Below are 17502 nucleotides of genomic sequence, written 5' to 3' on the forward strand. Positions count from 1 at the left end.
AGTGAAATTATAGATCTATTATGTTATGTGAACCTAATCCTTGGCTAGTTGCCTAGCGTTGCAAATCTAATAGTTGGGTGACCGACATTTCTGAATTGGGACAAATGTTACTACATCCACACAGTCCAAACTCTTCCTAAAACTACAAATTATGCAGAATACACGAGCTCAAAGGATGGTAAGGCATGGCTTTAATTCAATTTAAAGAGAGTTATATTATAAGGCATGGCTTTAATTCAATTTAAAGAGAGTTATATTATAAGTGCATGCCATCCATTCTTCTACAGTAACCTAGAGTAGGATGATGCCTTTGTGTGGGGTATCCAGGTCTGTCCGATTAAGACACGTGGGTCGTTCCACAGCTACTAAGATGGATTTTATGTGCATACTCATAATCGCTCCCCACCTCAAGCGGATTAGTGATAGCTACCCTCCACTCACCATCCCAATGTCTAAGATTCTTTTTTCCAAGTTAATAGACAAAGGGGAACGTCTCATGGTTGTCCTTAATTGACTTGTATTATCCTAAGATCCATTCTACTACTTAACACATCATTTTACTATTCTAAGCTAACCTTAGTGTATTTATTTTGCGCTTCATTTGCCTTCATGCCATCCCTTCTCCTTGATACCTTGTCTTTCTCCCAAGTTGTTCTACCCTATACAACCCTTGTTCTATCAAGTTGCTTGACATTCTTTGTACGTGATGTACATTTTAAAAAAAAACATTTAATCGAGAGGGTGAGACCGATCTAGTTCCTGCATGAAAACATTATACAAGCTCAATTATGTAATGTACAAAGGTTTTGTACTTACTCTTGATCGATAACGAACACGGGGACCAAAGCATGTGCGGCAAGGAGGAATACATGTACATTTTTAGAGTCATTTATTTGATGATTAGTTGAGAGAAATGTTTCGAGTGTTGCCTTGTGAACTAGTAGCTACATTATCAATAAAGAAGGACTAAGTTGGGCCACTTTGAACATGGAGGCCACTTTATTCTTGGAAGATAAATGATATAATAAATTAAGTAACATTTATATAGGCTAGCTCAACCATATGTATTAATGCCACCATCCTATAATTAGTGATTTAAAATTTTCAAAGGATTCATACTAGTATTGCTCATAAGACTTATAACTCTCTTGTTGGGTTCTCTACATGTACAAGCATATTATTATTGTAGTGGTGAAGGTCTTAGAGGAACCGATTGGGATGGTGATCCTAGAGCTAGGCATGGCAGCTATGGTAGTCTAGCATATCTCTTGGGTAAGGGAGAGCATGTGCACCAGTGTGGAGTGGTAGCTTGGGGATGGCACGACTAATGGTTGCCTTAAATCTAGGAGCATTTTTCATGGTGTTGGAATTCACCCTATCGGGTTCCTTTGTTAGTACCAAAGAAACCCAGGAGCATCTATCGTGCTAGAGTCCCACCCTGTCAGCTTTCCTTGTTAGTAACAACAATGTGATACATCATGCTTCTTGTAATGGTGTGGCAATCCACAGCATAAAAGTGTTCAATCTTGATTTCGATGTAAAATCATGCACCAAACCATATCTCTTCATGGGGATAGATATGCATGTCCATTGTGCAAGGTTGCTTTCCATAGGGGTAGGCCCTATGACAGGGGTAGAAGTTTGAAGACCCACCCTGGGCCAACCAGTGACCCAAGATTTGTTGTCTTTTCATTTCATGTTCATCTCAACCCGACTCCCAATGCCATTCAATGTGTGATGCATCTTTCTTGTACAGTGGAAATATGGTATGTCTCATTTCGTCTCACGATTGGTAGCTCTCGTGGCTCAATTCATGTCAAATGCCATCCATCTCAGTTCCATGATCACATCGGCCCGGACCTTCTGGCCCACGGCTCGACTCCCTTCGATGGCCATGGTTTGGCTCATCGTTCCACCATTTTTACTTCCATGCTTCCCCGTTTCCTCTTCGAGTCCAACTGGCAAGTTGGGGAGGGCATTCCCCTAGCGTGGCATGTGGCACTGCTTAACCCCGCAAGAGACCTAATGTGCCTACCCAGTGCATGAGTGTTCAACGTGCCTAGGTATGGGTCAAGGCTATGCCTCTCTCATCCATCGTTCGCATGTAGATGCATGAACCTTGGTACAAGCTAGCCACCCCCATGAGCCCCATAAGTTCTAGATAGAAATCCCAGTAGCCATTCCCATGTGTCCTAGATAGAAATCCCAATAGCTCCCTTACATCCACCCCCCCTTATGGAATTGACACCCTCATCGATTAAGCTCGATGGCAAGAGGAGATGTCATCATGCATCTTCTTTTGCCTACATTAAATGAGTAGAAGGCTTTCGTCAGGGGCACTCTTTACGGGGGCATCCTATAGTGGAATATGCCTCCTACTAGTGATGTCATCCTGCCAATGTCCAATTTCCATGAAAAGATTTGTTTTTCCGAGTGCAAAATCAGCGTTCAACCCTCCCTTTGGGGCCTTCACAACTGCTAGCACGAGTACATGCCTTGGCTCACAAGCCATGATGGTCTCACTACCATGAGAAGTCATATCTTGACTATGTTCAGTCCCTTCGCCATTTTTTTTCCTTGGCATGTCATGATCTCCCGTTGAAACAGCGCCGCCGTTTCTGCACTTTCTTTGCTCTAATACCAAGTGTGTGTGTGTATGATGGGGTCCAAGTTTGAAGAATCGCCTTGGGCCATAAGTCCAACCCAAGATTTTCCATCTTTCCATTTCATATTCATATCAACCTTGGCTCCCAAGGTCGACGAGTGATACGTCTTTCTTACATAGCAAAAATATGTTGTGACTCATGCCAGCTCACGGCATAAGACATGGCCCGTGACTCGTGGCTCAGTTCATGTCAAATGCCATCCATACTGGTTCCATGACCACCTCAACCTCACCGTTCCAGCCTGCAGCTCAACTTCCTTTAAGACTGCCATGGTTCAGCTCACCGTTCCACCATTTTTTATTCCATGCTTCCTTGTTTCCTCTTTGGGTCCAACCAACAAGTTAGGGAGGGCATTCCCCTAGCATGACATGCAACACTCCTTAACCCCTACCCGCCACACACGAGAGGTCTAATATGCCTACCCGATGTGTGAGTGCTCAATGTGCCTAGGTATGGGTCAAGACTATGCCTCAATCATCCATTATCCCCATATAGATTCATAAACCTTGGTGTAGGCTAGCCACCCCATGAGCCCCATGGGTCGTGGGATAGAAATCCCACTAGCTCCCTTATAGGCCCTACCAATTGTGGCCTAAATGGTTGGGCAAATTGTCCTCCAACTCATCCGTATTGATGTCATTGACTAGGAATGGTTCCTTTTTTGTGTGGGGGATTTGGATGATGTGACTTCTACATCCCTATCTTGTAGATTATCTAGTAGGTCCATTGTCTCGTGCAACAGTCATCAAGACATATTGTCCAGACCTGTAGTAGAGATAATCATGAAGCCTTGAGATAGATCATGAATCGATCGATCATCCAACCTCAGACTACATCACATATGGAGATACTTGGCTTTAGCAATCCTGGAATTAATGGTATCTCGTTCATTTTGCTCGAGATTATATCTTTGAGTGATGGGGCTCCATCTAGGCTCATTGGGTGAGACTCCATGAAAGTATATCTCAAGGCATCATAATTAACATTTTCAAGTGGATTTAGTGCCCTTACTTGGCATGATTTGCCTTCAAGTCAAAGTTTATATGATGAGACCTTGTTGGGTGGATCATCAATCCTTCCTATGTCTTTGCAAACTTGATCGAACTTCTCCAGTGAATGGGATCTCCAGTTGCACCAAATTTTATCATCAACCTTGAGATGTGGATTGGCCAAGTTTTGGCCTTTGTTTATTAATTCATAGCAACCCTCCTTCCCATTTCAAATTTCATCCTTAGCATGTCTTTTGTGTCGTATTCACGAGGTGATAGAACCTAAGGGAATGTGCATAACCCTTTGTCTCTAGGTTTTGAGTTTTATGTCCCATGGGGTTGGGCTGTGCAGTTTGTAATAGCATTGATCGTACTACTAAGATTTGAGGTTGACAGAGGATCCAAAAGGTACTTTCCCTCGAGCTAATTGTTTACCTTTCCCCACATTCCATGTTCCTCATCCGAATGGCATCCAAATGGAGAGAAACTAGAACTTGCTTTTGTGGCTCTAGTGTCCAAGGTGGTACTGCTACTTACACTGCTTATACTTGCATACCAGTTTAGGATTACCCTTTGGATTGGGTAATTGGTTGCCTACACTAATGGAGAGGAACTAGAACTCAATTCCATGGTGAAATCAAAGTGGGTTCCTTTAAGGGGCATTGATGCTCCTACGTGCACTGCCTATACTTGAGGATCGATTTGGGCTTTAGATTGGGTTTTTAGTTGTCTACCCCTGATACTACTACAAAAAAAGAGATATGTCATGATTTTTGAAGGAAAGTAATTGGGTAACTTGGCCTAGGCTGTTGGTTAGAGGTATTCCCAACTTGGTATCAACACCACTTGGAGTTTGGAAAAGTGTCAGACATGGTTTGAGGCACTTCCAAATGGGGTGAATGTCCTTGATGATCATGGTCCTACTCCCACTCCCACATTGGAGCTTTGCCCAAAAAAGAGAGGATAGTTTCACATTCTATTTACGAAATTCATGGTGCTATTCATTGAGCATGTTAGCAAATTTGCGGCTTAGAGGACAGTGGCTTGCCATCCGACATGGTTTAATGCACTTATGCTGGGGTTGGGGCAAACCTTGACGACCCTGGTGTTGTTCTTGCTCCCCCACTAGAAACTTCCCTAAAGAGAGGATAGTTCCATGCCCTTTTCACAAAATTCATGGCACTATTCACACTGAGCCTATTAGCAAATTTGGGGCTTGGAGGACCATGACATCGTCTTCTATTTCCAAGCGGTTTTTCGTTTTTTCCACCCATGCTAGTGTTAATTTGGCTCTTTTCTTCCCAAATCTCCTCGCTTTCATAAAAGAAAGATTCTTCCATGATCCCTTGATGGGAACAAAGGTTGGGTGGATTTCAAGATATATGATTTGATCATTTAATGGGATCGAAGAGTGGGTGGATTTAAGGAGGATGATTTGACACAATACAGTTGATTGGGCTTCTTTCCAACAATGACCCTAGATCGAGTCTACATCAAAGGGAGTCTCTTGGACATGTGAAAGTTAACTCCACTTCTGGTTTCATGAAAGTACGCTTTTCCTCTTCTCCAGATGCATGGCTAAATGAAGAATCCATTCCTAATTCCAAAAGTTGGGGAAAGTATATTTATTTATTTAGTGTGTATATGTGAGTGAGTGAGTGAGTGAGTGAGTGTGTCTGTGTGTGTGCGTGTGTGCGTGTGTGCGTGTGTGCGTGTGCGTGTGTGCTTGTGTGCATGTGTGCGTGTGTGCATGTGTGTGTGTGTGTGTGTGAAATTATGTAGTAGTCCAAGTGGGAAATGATAATAGCTAATTAAAATAAATTATTAACTTGGAAAAGGATAAAAACAAAGAAAAAAGAGAAAAAAAATGTAGCTGCCTAGGATAGTGATACCAAGCGGTGCTACCTACTATGAGTGTACAATTAATAGAGTGATTGTAAGAAGAAAGTCCATATTTGCAAAGCTTTGGAGAAAACTTGACAAATCTTGGGTGAAATTCCCATTTCTATCTATACTAAGAAATGAGGGGTTCTACTTTTTTTAAGTCTATGACAAGTTCTACATAGAAATGTAGATATCTATTCATAAATATTCAAAATTACATGTGTAAATATATTGCAATTTTTATGTGTATATGCAACTTTCTACATGCATATCTAACTTTCTATGTGCAAAATTCCATGCGTATATATTACAATTTCTATGTGCATATCCAACTTTCTACGTGTTGCTACTTTTGGAATTTCCATGCAAATTTTAATGAAGGCTAAGTTTTCCATGTAGCCTTTGATGAATTTCTATGTGTAAAAACTCATTAAGTAGTTCCATAAAATATAATCAAAACTATGAATTTCTATGTGTAAAAACTCATTAAGTAGTTCCATAAAATATAATCAAAACTATATCCATAGATTTTTGCCCAATTTATATGCAAACTTTTTTTTCAAGTTTCTATGCATAGAAACTTGGAACGCATTTCTATGCATGGAAATGTAAATGTACTTTCCATGCATAGAAATGTGTTCCAAGTTTCTATGCATAGAAACTTGGAATGCATTTCTATGCATGGAAAAGTACATTATGCGTTCCAAGTTTCTATGCATAGAAACTTGGAACGCATTTCTATGCATGGAAATGTAAATGTACTTAGTTCTTTTCTATCTAGAATTATATAATTTGTACCTTTTGGGTCTTCTTTGGCTTCGTGTAAGCTTGCTTCCAAGAGTTTCCTTTGGTAACTCCCAATCCTTGTACTTGGAGCTCACGACACGTCTTCATCACTATTTTTTCTTTGATGTTTCTCCATCATTTTGTTTTCTTTGACATTTCTCCATCACTATGCTTTCTTTAGCATCCATGTCATGCGAAAGGTAGAGTTGTTGATGGTATAGGTTTGCTTTTATGCCATTTAGATTAAATCCTTCTTGACTTGCCGCTTTGATTTACATTTAATGGAGTAAATTGTGTATCTATATGTGACACTTGTTGCAACACATGATACCTCCAAATTGTAGCAGATGAGTGTGCCTCCATTTCCAATGGGTATGGTCATCCTCTTGGTGAGGGTAATGTGGGGATAGCATAGGGGATTCTTGTAAAAAACTCTTGAATTAGCATGATTTTCCTCTTTTATATCTGTTTCTTTGTGGTATCACAAGGTGTGATGTCTTAAAGTATTGGTACTTATTGATGCATGTGAGTTTGGTTCCTTCATTTGAGAAACTATATGCACTTCTACCTTCACAACTTCTGCTTACCTTTTTTTGAGGTAGCAAGATTGTTGGTATCCTTACCTATGCAAGGTCTTAACAAATCTTTTAATCCTTCTTTTTGAAATATATATATAAACTTTGTAGAATCCTTGAGCCGTAAGGAGTTTTTTAGGAATCTCTTCCGCTCCTTGTGGTGACAAGCTTGTATTTTCTAGGTTTTGGGAGTGGACTCTAAGAGTTTGAAGATTGGAGGTTGATGAGGACAAATGGGTATAGAGGAAGGCACATTGGTTGTCAATGATAAGGTCAATGATAGGGCTACATTCTTAGAATTGGGTGTAGTGAGGCTTTGTTTTTTGGTGGTCCCTTATATCAAGCAGGTAGTTTGATGGTGGCTTGACCTCTTTTCTAGTGGATCTAGCATTTACACTTGCCCATCCACCCTCTTCCGATAAATATCTCTTCATGCATCAAACCTACTCCATAATATAAACTTGCCTTCCCTAGGATTATTTTCAATGTGGAATAAAAGATTTATTGAATCTTACACCGAGTCTCATATGACATGAGTGCAAGTAATCCTTGCAACCCAATTAATTCTCGCTTGGTCAAATTTTGAATGGAGTACATCATCACCAGTCTTGCATGTTTTGTCCAAGAATACATGATTATAAACACATTAGGATTGGAAGCACCATGCCAATGGAGTACATCATGCCCAATTTTAGGAGTTTTTTCTAAGAATACATGATTAGAAACACATATTTGAAATACTAATTGCATAGAAAAGCTAGATAAAACAAGACTTAGGTTTTCCATGGAATAATCTTGAAAATATTACAGAATAAGTAGTGGTTTGATAACAATCTCAAGGATATGCACATAAATGAAGGAGATCTAGTGGATATGGACCCTTCCTATCTTAAAGATGTGGACCCTTCTTATCTTTGAGGTTATGGAACAAGAATCAAAGTCCTTGATGGAACTAAAATGGAAGGCCTTTTCAATGGCAACATGTTGAAGTACTATTATCCATTTAACACAAAATATGCTTTGTCCAAACCCATAGAAAGAAAAAAAAGAGAAGAAGTAAGAAATAAAGTTGAAATGAAGAGCACAATGTGAGGTGAAATTGAGATAAGGGAAACTATGAGGAAAGGTCTGAGTTATTGAGATCAATATGGCATCTACCATGCATGGATCATGAAGAGGCAAAACTAGTGGTCAAACTTGCTATGTAAACATTGGCATGTTGCTTCCAATCCAAATGAAATATTAATGCAGTATTATTGGTTTTTATATGCCATGAAATAAGCCCAAAGTGCTAATGTTAATCTATGCTCCCAATTGCTTCTATTGCCTTCCGCCTTTTTTGTATAGCATGCATCTTGTTAATGCTCTTACCTAACCCATTAGCTTTACGATACTAAGGTGTGAATTTATGATGCACCACCAAAAGTTTTGCTAGCAAGAATCTAACTACTTCAGAATGAAAAATGATCCTCTATCACTAAAACCAATTTAAGGGGATACCCAGACCTAGAAATAATGTTCTCCTGGAAGAAGTTAGTCGTAGTTCTTGTATTAACCTTACGTGTGGCTCACATTGATTCTACCTATTTGTGTCACATATTTAGTAGCAGCATACCTCTCTTGTGTGGTTTTTACAACTTGACTAATTAAACCAAAAAAATCAATGCCCCACTTCTCAAATGGTTGTGTTAGAAAATAATCAGGGTTAAGGGCATTATGTCCCTACCATTCATCACACTACTTCACAAAGTTTAGCTGCACATCAACAAATAAAGTTGGCCGCCCACCATAAGCTTGCTCACATGATCTTTTGTGCTATGGTTTTTGTGGCATTATGTTCTCCATCTATGCTTGCAATATTCTTATTTAAGGATTGAGATAAGCTCATCCTCTCGTACACATCAATGTGATATACCATCCTTACCTCTCTTGTACAATTTTCTAGCTATCACAAGGAGATATTACCATTCTTTTTGTCCATTTAAACACAATCAACAACCTTTACAAGGGTTTGGTAAGATCAACAGAGAAGATTATAGACCATTTACAATAACCCACATGTCTCATTCGTGAAGTGTTACACCACTTTATAATCATTTAGAGGAGATAACTTCAATACTAATGGAACCTTATTGTTACCACTAGAAATACCAATTTTTGAGACTTTATGCTCCAAGATTACTCCATTTTTTACCCAAAATTGATATACAATGTATTGAGTGAGATTCGATTGAAATAAAACCAACCTAACTCTTCACAAATAGACTTTATGTTCTTTCCAAATTGAGTTGGCACAAAGATCACCAATGAACCTTCAAAGAATCTCCAAAGATAAACCTTGGTAAATTATACTCATATATTGTGGGAATATTTGGCATGATTTTATAGGTTATAGGTGTGCAATCCCCATTCCCTTCTATTAAAGCAGTCCTATGTTGGATAAGCCATTTTTGTTGTATCTCTTTGTCGAGCATGCTCTATGTGTGGTCACAGACAATGATGTGAAATTGTGGCTACATTGATCCTTTTTAGATTTGCACAGACTCAAAACTTACCATTTTTCTTTCATACAATCACTATAGGTGATACCCATGCTCAATCTTGTAGATAAACTTGCATCAATAAGCTTTTAAAGCTCCTCTTTCACTATTTGTGAAAAAGGGTGTTGCTTTATTAGTTGTGCTCCTTCAATGATAGGAATTGTATATTTCACTATTATTGTCATATGCTTTCAACTAAAGCAAAAAAAGCTCCTTTTCCTCTTTTATCTTCAAGTCATTAGTAGTGTACGTGGATTTAGGATCCTTTCAAGGACGTGGTTCTTTAACCTCAAATGACCATAACAAGAAATATCACGTTTCCCCCATATGCTTTCAACTAAAGCAAACTTGGAAAATATCCTTTTTCTCTTTTATCGTCAAGTCCTTAGCAGTGTATGTGGATTTAGGATCATTTCAAGGACATGTGCTAGATTGGATTCTTTAAACTCAAATGACCATAGCAAGAAATATCAAGTTCCCCCCATCACCACTCTTCTTAAGAAGACATGTTAATCAACTCACAGGTTTTAAACCATTCTAAAACTTGCCAAAAATCCTTCTCTTTTTTTTTAGCTTTGCTCCTCCTTCAGCTTTTGCTTCAAGCTTGGTCTTTTCTTTCTCATGTGTTTGGATCTCATGTCCTCATCAATGGTTACAAAATTGATTGATTTGCAAATCTATTAAAGTTAGATTTCGCCAATGTAGACAAGAAGCCTCATGTGCATGGGTGGTTTCAACATGATGGTGTAGACAATGCAAATCAATTTGCACATTGGTTTCGTGAAATCCCTAGAATTCTGCTTTGATGACTTTTTTAGGTTTGGTAGATGATTGTGGATGTGATCCTTTAAGTTGCAAAATGCTCTCTATCACATTTATTGATTTTAAAGACTCAAAAGAGTTTGGCCACATCAAGAATACATAGAGGTGCTATTTTCCATCCTGATCTTGTTTCAAAGTCCCTCTAGATTTTGGAAGTATATCTATTATTGCCAAAAGATGCATCCAATTTTCATAGTCCACTTAAAAATTGTGCATTTTCACTCAATAGAACCATCTTTCAACTATTACAACCACTTCCAGGGTGTGTTCACATTTGGCACACATTCAAAGAATTTGTTCTAACTATTGTGTGACATTCTTCTACAAAATCATGTACTCATACCACAAAAGTACATTAAAAACTTATTCCAAAGGTTTTGATTTTTTGTTCTCTCAAGAAGTGTGTTGTGGTTCCATCTTACCACCAAATTTGCTTCCTCCATGGATGTTTTCCAAAGTTTTGGAATAATACTTGTTTCACATGCCCCACCATCTAAGATTGTTGTTACCTCTTGGAACTTGCGTACAACACGTAATACCATGTTAGTATCATCACCTTCATAGTAAGGCCCAAGTTCCCCCCAAGAGCTTCATTGTCCATTCAAGGATAATATGGGGTTGATAAACATTAAATGATTGGATGCATATGATGAGCACCACAAGAGGTGTATGCAATGGGATCACCAACATGATTTGGGTCAAACAAGTTTGGCCACTCTCTTCAACTCTTCTCAAATTGTACATCTCGACATTCATTAACAAGTTGGGGATATAGCATCACAGCTACTAATACAACAATAGCATCTATTCTTCTATTGCAAACAACATAGTATAAGGGATTGCAGACACTTGGATGTACTTTAGTCTTTCTATGAGAGGATGGATCTCTTATAGTTAATCTTGGTAAAACCAAGAATATGATTTTAGATATTATGTTATATGATGAAGTCTTTCCTCTTACCAAGGTGATCCAATCTAGCTAGTCACCTTCAAAATATTTATTTTCACCATGATCTGGTGAGAGGATATGCCTCCCTAGCCGCACCTTTGGTGCCACATAAGGATCATATTGGCTAACATTGTGGAGCAACGTTAATGGTCTTCGCTCTTCCAAAAGACAAAGATGGCCTCTTGAGATTTTAAAGACCTTGCACACGAAAGCATCATGGTGCGCACAAGCACAGTACTAGATGGGTCACCTCTAGAGACCTTGCACAAGAAAAGGACACAGCAGAAGATGGACCCTTTGGCTATATATAGCCTGGAGTCCTTGTGGATTTCTCTCAACAAGATATCAACTAAATCGTCCATCTAGATTTGATCATGTTGCACACGAATCGGACCTACTTGATCCGATCAAAGCTTCCTAGGAAGCTTCACTGCTATAGATAGTACTTCTTGAGATTTACAAAGGATAATTTTGTTCAAAAACCTAGCTCTCTCTAGACATATGTATCATGCGATGAGAATTGCCATTGGTCAAATGAGAGCATCATCATTCGGATTCAGGAAAAGAGAGTGGCAAAGCTCTAGGCCATTATGCGTTACATCCCTGTAAGGAATGCTAAGTTGTCAACCTCTTTCTGTTTTAAGGTTCAATCACCACACCCAACAAGCATGATGGCAGCCAGGAAGGGGCACGGGGAAGCTTTTCCTCCATCTGAAAATGGATTGCCTGTGATGCAAATCCACTTTTTCACCAGAACAGCTTCCCCATATGCCCCTTTCCTACTCCTTCCCACTCCTTCAATTCCACTTAAGAAAAGGTGCTATTGTGCAGCCAGGAAACCCTAAGAACACACCTGCATGTCGCTTGATTCGTATCATCATATCAAATCAAAAATACACGTAGTTGCTCGATGAGGGTAGGTCTCATAGCGCACATAAGAGATTGAAATATGAGCGACTTTGATGGTTTACAATCCCACTTAATTTCTGTCTTTCCGTATAAAAGGAGATATAGGTGTGCTGTCAACGATGTCTGGAGCGTATGTCCACATGGCTTGAACACAGCTCAATTGATATTCGGCCAGGCACTCTCCACATTAAGATAGGCCCAACACATAACAACTAAGCCTTAAAAAGCAATGAAAAACAGGCTGCCGTCTTCGGTGTCTACTCTCTCTGGTCATACATTCTCTCCTTTATAACATGAAACTTTTCTCCCTCAAGTTCCATGCTACAGAAAAATTCATGATAAGAAATTGAAGGGTTCTATAAGATGTGCCAATGGTCCCCACAAGGCTTCACAAAAGACTCATCCTCTTTGCCCGCCTGAAAAGTTTTCTTCCATGCTCAAGTTGCCATTATCCTGCCTTCAGAAGCCTCTGACTCATGCAGTTTTCATCTTTGATGATGAATCAGCCAGATGTGACAAAAGATAATAACCTGGTACAGTTATAAACGTCGCAAGGATCCCAAGTAGCTTCAAAGTCTGGAATAGATTAAACTGCAACAAGAAGAAATAAATGAATGTTAGAACTGTAGCAGCACCTCAACAGCATATAAAATTCAATCACATCATGCAGCCTTCTCAACGAACAGAGACTTATATTTACTAGTCACTAAGCTAAAAACCCCTGTCCACAGACCATGTGCATTACTAACAACCAAAGACTGGTGTTGAGAATTGGAGTTCAATGTACCCATTACCCAAACCACTTTCTCATAATCCATCCAGAAAGAGAAAAAGAGATCCTTCAGGTCCAACTTGAAACTAAAAGAAAGACACAAAGGAACAAGCTTCTGGATGAGAGTAGAGAGGGGGTATAACTAGAGAGGGTGTATAGCTTTCATGAACCATACAAGCTCAATTCTCATGCTCCAGGGTTCCAGAATGCTTTCTCAGGATTCCCAAAGCAGTGTGCATAAAGAAGACGGTATCTTCCACTACAGCAAGTGGAGAGGTTCCTCCTCCCCATAAACCTCCCAAGGTTATGTTCAAGTGGAAAAAAAGAGAGAAGAAGGGGGAAAAAGATGTCTCATTTAGTGTGCTGAAAGGAAAGGCAGCCATGGAAATGGCAACGCCTTTTCCGCACCATCCCATGTCACAATAATCAGGACATAAGACTCCCACATAAATCCATTTTAAAACGAGTAGTTTCTTTCCCACCTTTACATGCCACCATGTCAAGACTGAATCTTTTTGTGATATGCAGTCAATCAAAAATGCAAGTTTCAGTTGTCACTGACCTTTAGCCAAAACAGGATATAAAGTCCTAAAATACTTGCAATTCCTGTGTGGAAAATGAGAGCCGCAACCATTGGAACCCCTGATGTGGGGAAGCTCTTGGCATTTGTGTTCAGCAATTTAAGCTACCCAAGCATAAAAGGCTAAGTTAGGATTCCGAAAAAAAAAATGCTAGAAGATGGTTTAAAAAAGGTTAAAAACAAACATCCACAAACATGTCCACTTGAAAAGTAATTTGTACGTAAGGCCTTGATAGGGGATTACTCCAATAAGGAAGCCTAATAGAGGCACAAGAGTGAGGATCAAAAATGCATTTGACAGTGTTGGAGGTGCCCGTTTGTCTGCCGGGCGGAACACGTGTGTAATCTCTGGTTTGGGCCCATACTTCGACACAAAATCTGCAATTGAGTTAGGCTTTTCTATGCCTTCAGGGGGTTCGGGTAGGTCCAGTTCCACAGTTCCCAAATTCCACAGGACTGAATTCTCCTGCAAGAAACAGCAATGATTGTAACCCAACCAAGCAAAGACTAAAAGCTCGAACAGCCTTGTCATACGTCACTTTATAGATATTTTACCATAGAAACGTCTCCAACGATTAATTCAATTGTGTACACGCCAGATAGGTAATTGAACTTCTCAACAAGACCAAGGAGGTCCTGCATCACAAGTATAAGATATAAGGATTACCACCTTGCTGGACTTTTAGACCAGTGTGGGGGCCAACAGACAACACAACCTTTGACCCAACTCTCCCTTCCACAGGATAGAATCTCTTAAAGCTAGAGCTTGTGCAATTTAATGAAACAAAGCATATCATACCAGACTCAGCTCCAAGTGCTTTCCACTTGGTTTCAATAGAAACAGATGCTCAGCTTTGCTCTCATGCTTCAACTTCACAAAGACCTATACCAAAGGCCATCAAAGAATAAGCCCACTTATAACTGATTAAATATTTTGGTTATTAACTACTTATCATATGATTAGGTTTATATTAACCAATGTATTCTCTATAGAAAGAAAAAAAAGAGCAGGGAGGGGGGGATAGGGGAACGCGAGAGAGAGAGAGAGAGAGAGAGAGAGAGAGAGAGAGAGAGAGAGAGAGAAACCAAAAACCATTTATAAATTATGTAATATACTCTTCCAATTGATAGCCAAAAATCCAATAGTTTCCTATGCCCTTCTTTTGCAAAGGCAGCCCAAAGCCACAGCACCTGAACAATCCTTCGAGAGGATCCACACAGCTTTTTGACCCAAAAAGTTCATTCTGGAAAAAGCGAAGCACCTGATGCGGCTTGAATGGTTCCTTGAGAGGGGAGAGGACATTCAATGAAAAATGGAGTTTCTGAAGGTGGGTCGCAAAGAGGGAGACCACCTCCTTGGTTGATGGATTCCACCTGTTGAGATATAAGGCATACACCAACTTAAACCCATACTGGACAAGAATTCTTTCCCATTATAACAAATTAGGCTCTTTCCACCTGATTGCAGGCCACATACACAGGTGAACACCTACCGGATGGGTAGGCAAGGCAAATCATTGCCGGTAAAAATTGCCCATCCATAAGTTTGTCCCCCTGCCCACTGCTGCCCGCAATAAGTGTGTAAATAGCCTTGGTCTCATGACAACAGCCAAACAATCAACCATACCTTTTCATAAAATCTGGGCTCCCTGTGTCACTATCAAGCACACCTACTTCCACGTCCACAATGGAAGCCACACCAGTAACTACAACTGGCCGACTATAAAGGCCACCAACAGCATATCTGCCTTCTTCTATCGGCTTGACCTGCACACAATCCACAATTTCATGCAGACCACAGAGACTATAAATTCATGGTCATGTGATTTTCTGAAGAAGGGCTAAAAGTTCAACAAAAGCAATATCTTACCTCGAAAGTGAGATCATATGTACCCAAATCTACCTTATTGTTAACCAGATCTAATCGGTGAATAAAATTGTTAGCATCCGATTCAAGCACCTGAAAGAATATAGAAGAGGTTTCCACAACATAATCTCTCTCTCTCTCTCTATCTCTCTCTCTCTCTCTCTCTCTCTCTCACACACACACACACACACACACATAGACTCCCCTATACTAGCTATTCTGGATGAATGAGGATAACACCACATACACATAAATTTCCTTTGTACTGACAAAGAGATTTATTTGCACAAGTATCCATCACTATGATTCTCACTATCATAACACCACCACACATGAGTTTCCTTTGTACTGACATGGAGATGTATTTGCACATGCATCCATCACTATGATTCTCACTATGATAATGTTGCTGATAATGATGATATGATAGCCATACAGCTAGTCTATCCTTGTGTATGTGTCGTTTAGTTTCTTCGTCTTTCTTTTTTTCTCTTTTTCTCTTTTTCTCTCTCTTTCTCTCATCTTGGCTAAGTTTGGGGCAGCACCATTTGTCATTAATACTCTCTTTATATTTCCCATTTGTACGCACAATGTGCGATGATTTACATCCCAACAACTGCCCAAACGGTGGGCCAGGGCTTCATAGACGTACCAGGTTCTCCATGACAAGTTCCTGAAGATTTTTCTTCGGGAAAATCTCCTTCCCCAGCTTCCCCCATCTAGACCGAAGGACCACAGAATAAGCCTCCTCCCAGGCTCAAATCCCCTAAGCAAGTTTCCATACCGCCTTTCCAAGGCAATGGAATCAGAGTTGGACCGCCAACTCCAAGAACTGTTGCAATCTAGCTTCATACATCTAAGCTAACTATCAAGAGTAAGTTCTCGATGCCTTGAATAGATTACATTCTCGAGAGGCTAAATAGGGCCAAGGTGTTCTTGAAACTAGACTTGAAGAGTGGGTACCACCAGGTGAGGATTGTTGAGGGCGACATCCCCAAGACAGCCTTCCATCAGGCCCACTATGAATTTGTTATCATGCCTTTTGGCTTGACGAACGCCTAGCCACATTCAACCGCATGATGATGCGTGTGTTCAAGGACTTAATAGGAAAGTATGTGTTCATTTTTCTAGACGACATACTAGTAGTTTCGGCTAACGTTGAGCAACATAACATTGATGTGGAGAAAGTCTTGAAGTTGCTTGAAAGCAACAAGCTCTACGTCAATGAGAAGAAGTCGGAATTTTATTTGTTCGAGGTTCACTACCTTGGATACATTATCATTGCCAAGGGCATCCAACTTAATCCGGCCAAGGTGGCCGAGATTGTCAATTGGAAAGTACCACAGACTGCTTTTGAGATCAAATCCTTTGTGGATATATGCGAGACATACTCAACCCACATAGACAAGTTTTCTGACCCCTCGGCGGATTTCACCGATTTGCTAAAGAGTGTCAAGACTAGAAGGTAGCGGATTCGAATGACTCCACGAGCGTTGGAGACATTCAAGAACCTCAAGGTGGCTTTGTCAAAAGCGCCTTGTCTAGCGCTTGTCTTGTGGGACGAGCCATTCCAGGTGATCACCAATGCGAGTAACATCGCAATTGGAGGTGCATTACAACAAAATGGCCACAGAAAAGAATTACTCAGTCTACGATCGGGAACTCATGGCAGTCATTCAGGCCTTGAAACATTGGAAACATTTCCTTTATGGCCGTGAGTTTGAGGTTCGCATTGGCCATCAGGCATTACGCTGGATCCAAACAATGTCAAGTGCACAGTGGAGTGACCATTAACACCGCTGGAGCCAGATCTTCCAACAATTTGGTGGTATGATCAAGTACCTTCCAAGAAAAGCCAGCCCGATGGCCGATGCTTTGAGCAAGAAGGGACAATTGAATTTGATTCAAACCACTACACTCGGCCTCGCTGGTACGGGACTAGATGACATGGAAGCACATGTACGCGAATTCCGAGGAATTCGGTAGTGGAAACAAGCATTGGATGCCTCAAGACCATGCCACTTTTTGATACGCAATAGTTAGCTTTTCTACAAAGGCAGACTTTGTGTCATGAAGTCGTTCAAGGCAACTCTTCTCCATGATACCCATGACGCCATCATTGGTGGTCATGGGGCATGAATTCAACTTTGGAGAAGTTAAAAA

The 17502-nt window shown here is 40.2% G+C and overlaps 1 protein-coding gene across 1 annotated transcript in view; it reads right to left on the bottom strand.

Moving 5' to 3' along the window:
* Positions 1 to 12169: 12169 nt before the first annotated feature.
* Positions 12170 to 17502, bottom strand: part of LOC147628541 (dolichyl-diphosphooligosaccharide--protein glycosyltransferase subunit 2-like) — a 55008-nt gene continuing 49675 nt past the window's right edge. Inside the window, exons 13-20 of the mRNA XM_086813726.1 lie at positions 15343 to 15432; positions 15100 to 15239; positions 14735 to 14846; positions 14272 to 14355; positions 14028 to 14108; positions 13717 to 13938; positions 13455 to 13577; positions 12170 to 12711 (exon numbers count right to left, since the gene is read on the bottom strand). Coding sequence (XP_086669852.1) covers positions 12595 to 12711; positions 13455 to 13577; positions 13717 to 13938; positions 14028 to 14108; positions 14272 to 14355; positions 14735 to 14846; positions 15100 to 15239; positions 15343 to 15432 — 969 coding nt within the window. The 3' untranslated portion in view covers positions 12170 to 12594. The remainder of the gene's footprint in view (positions 12712 to 13454; positions 13578 to 13716; positions 13939 to 14027; positions 14109 to 14271; positions 14356 to 14734; positions 14847 to 15099; positions 15240 to 15342; positions 15433 to 17502) is intronic.

The sequence above is a fragment of the Cibotium barometz genome, chromosome 19 (assembly GCF_041138505.1).
Source record: "Cibotium barometz isolate CiBa-2024 chromosome 19, ASM4113850v1, whole genome shotgun sequence".
In the NCBI taxonomy this organism is placed as follows: Eukaryota; Viridiplantae; Streptophyta; class Polypodiopsida; order Cyatheales; family Cibotiaceae; genus Cibotium; species Cibotium barometz.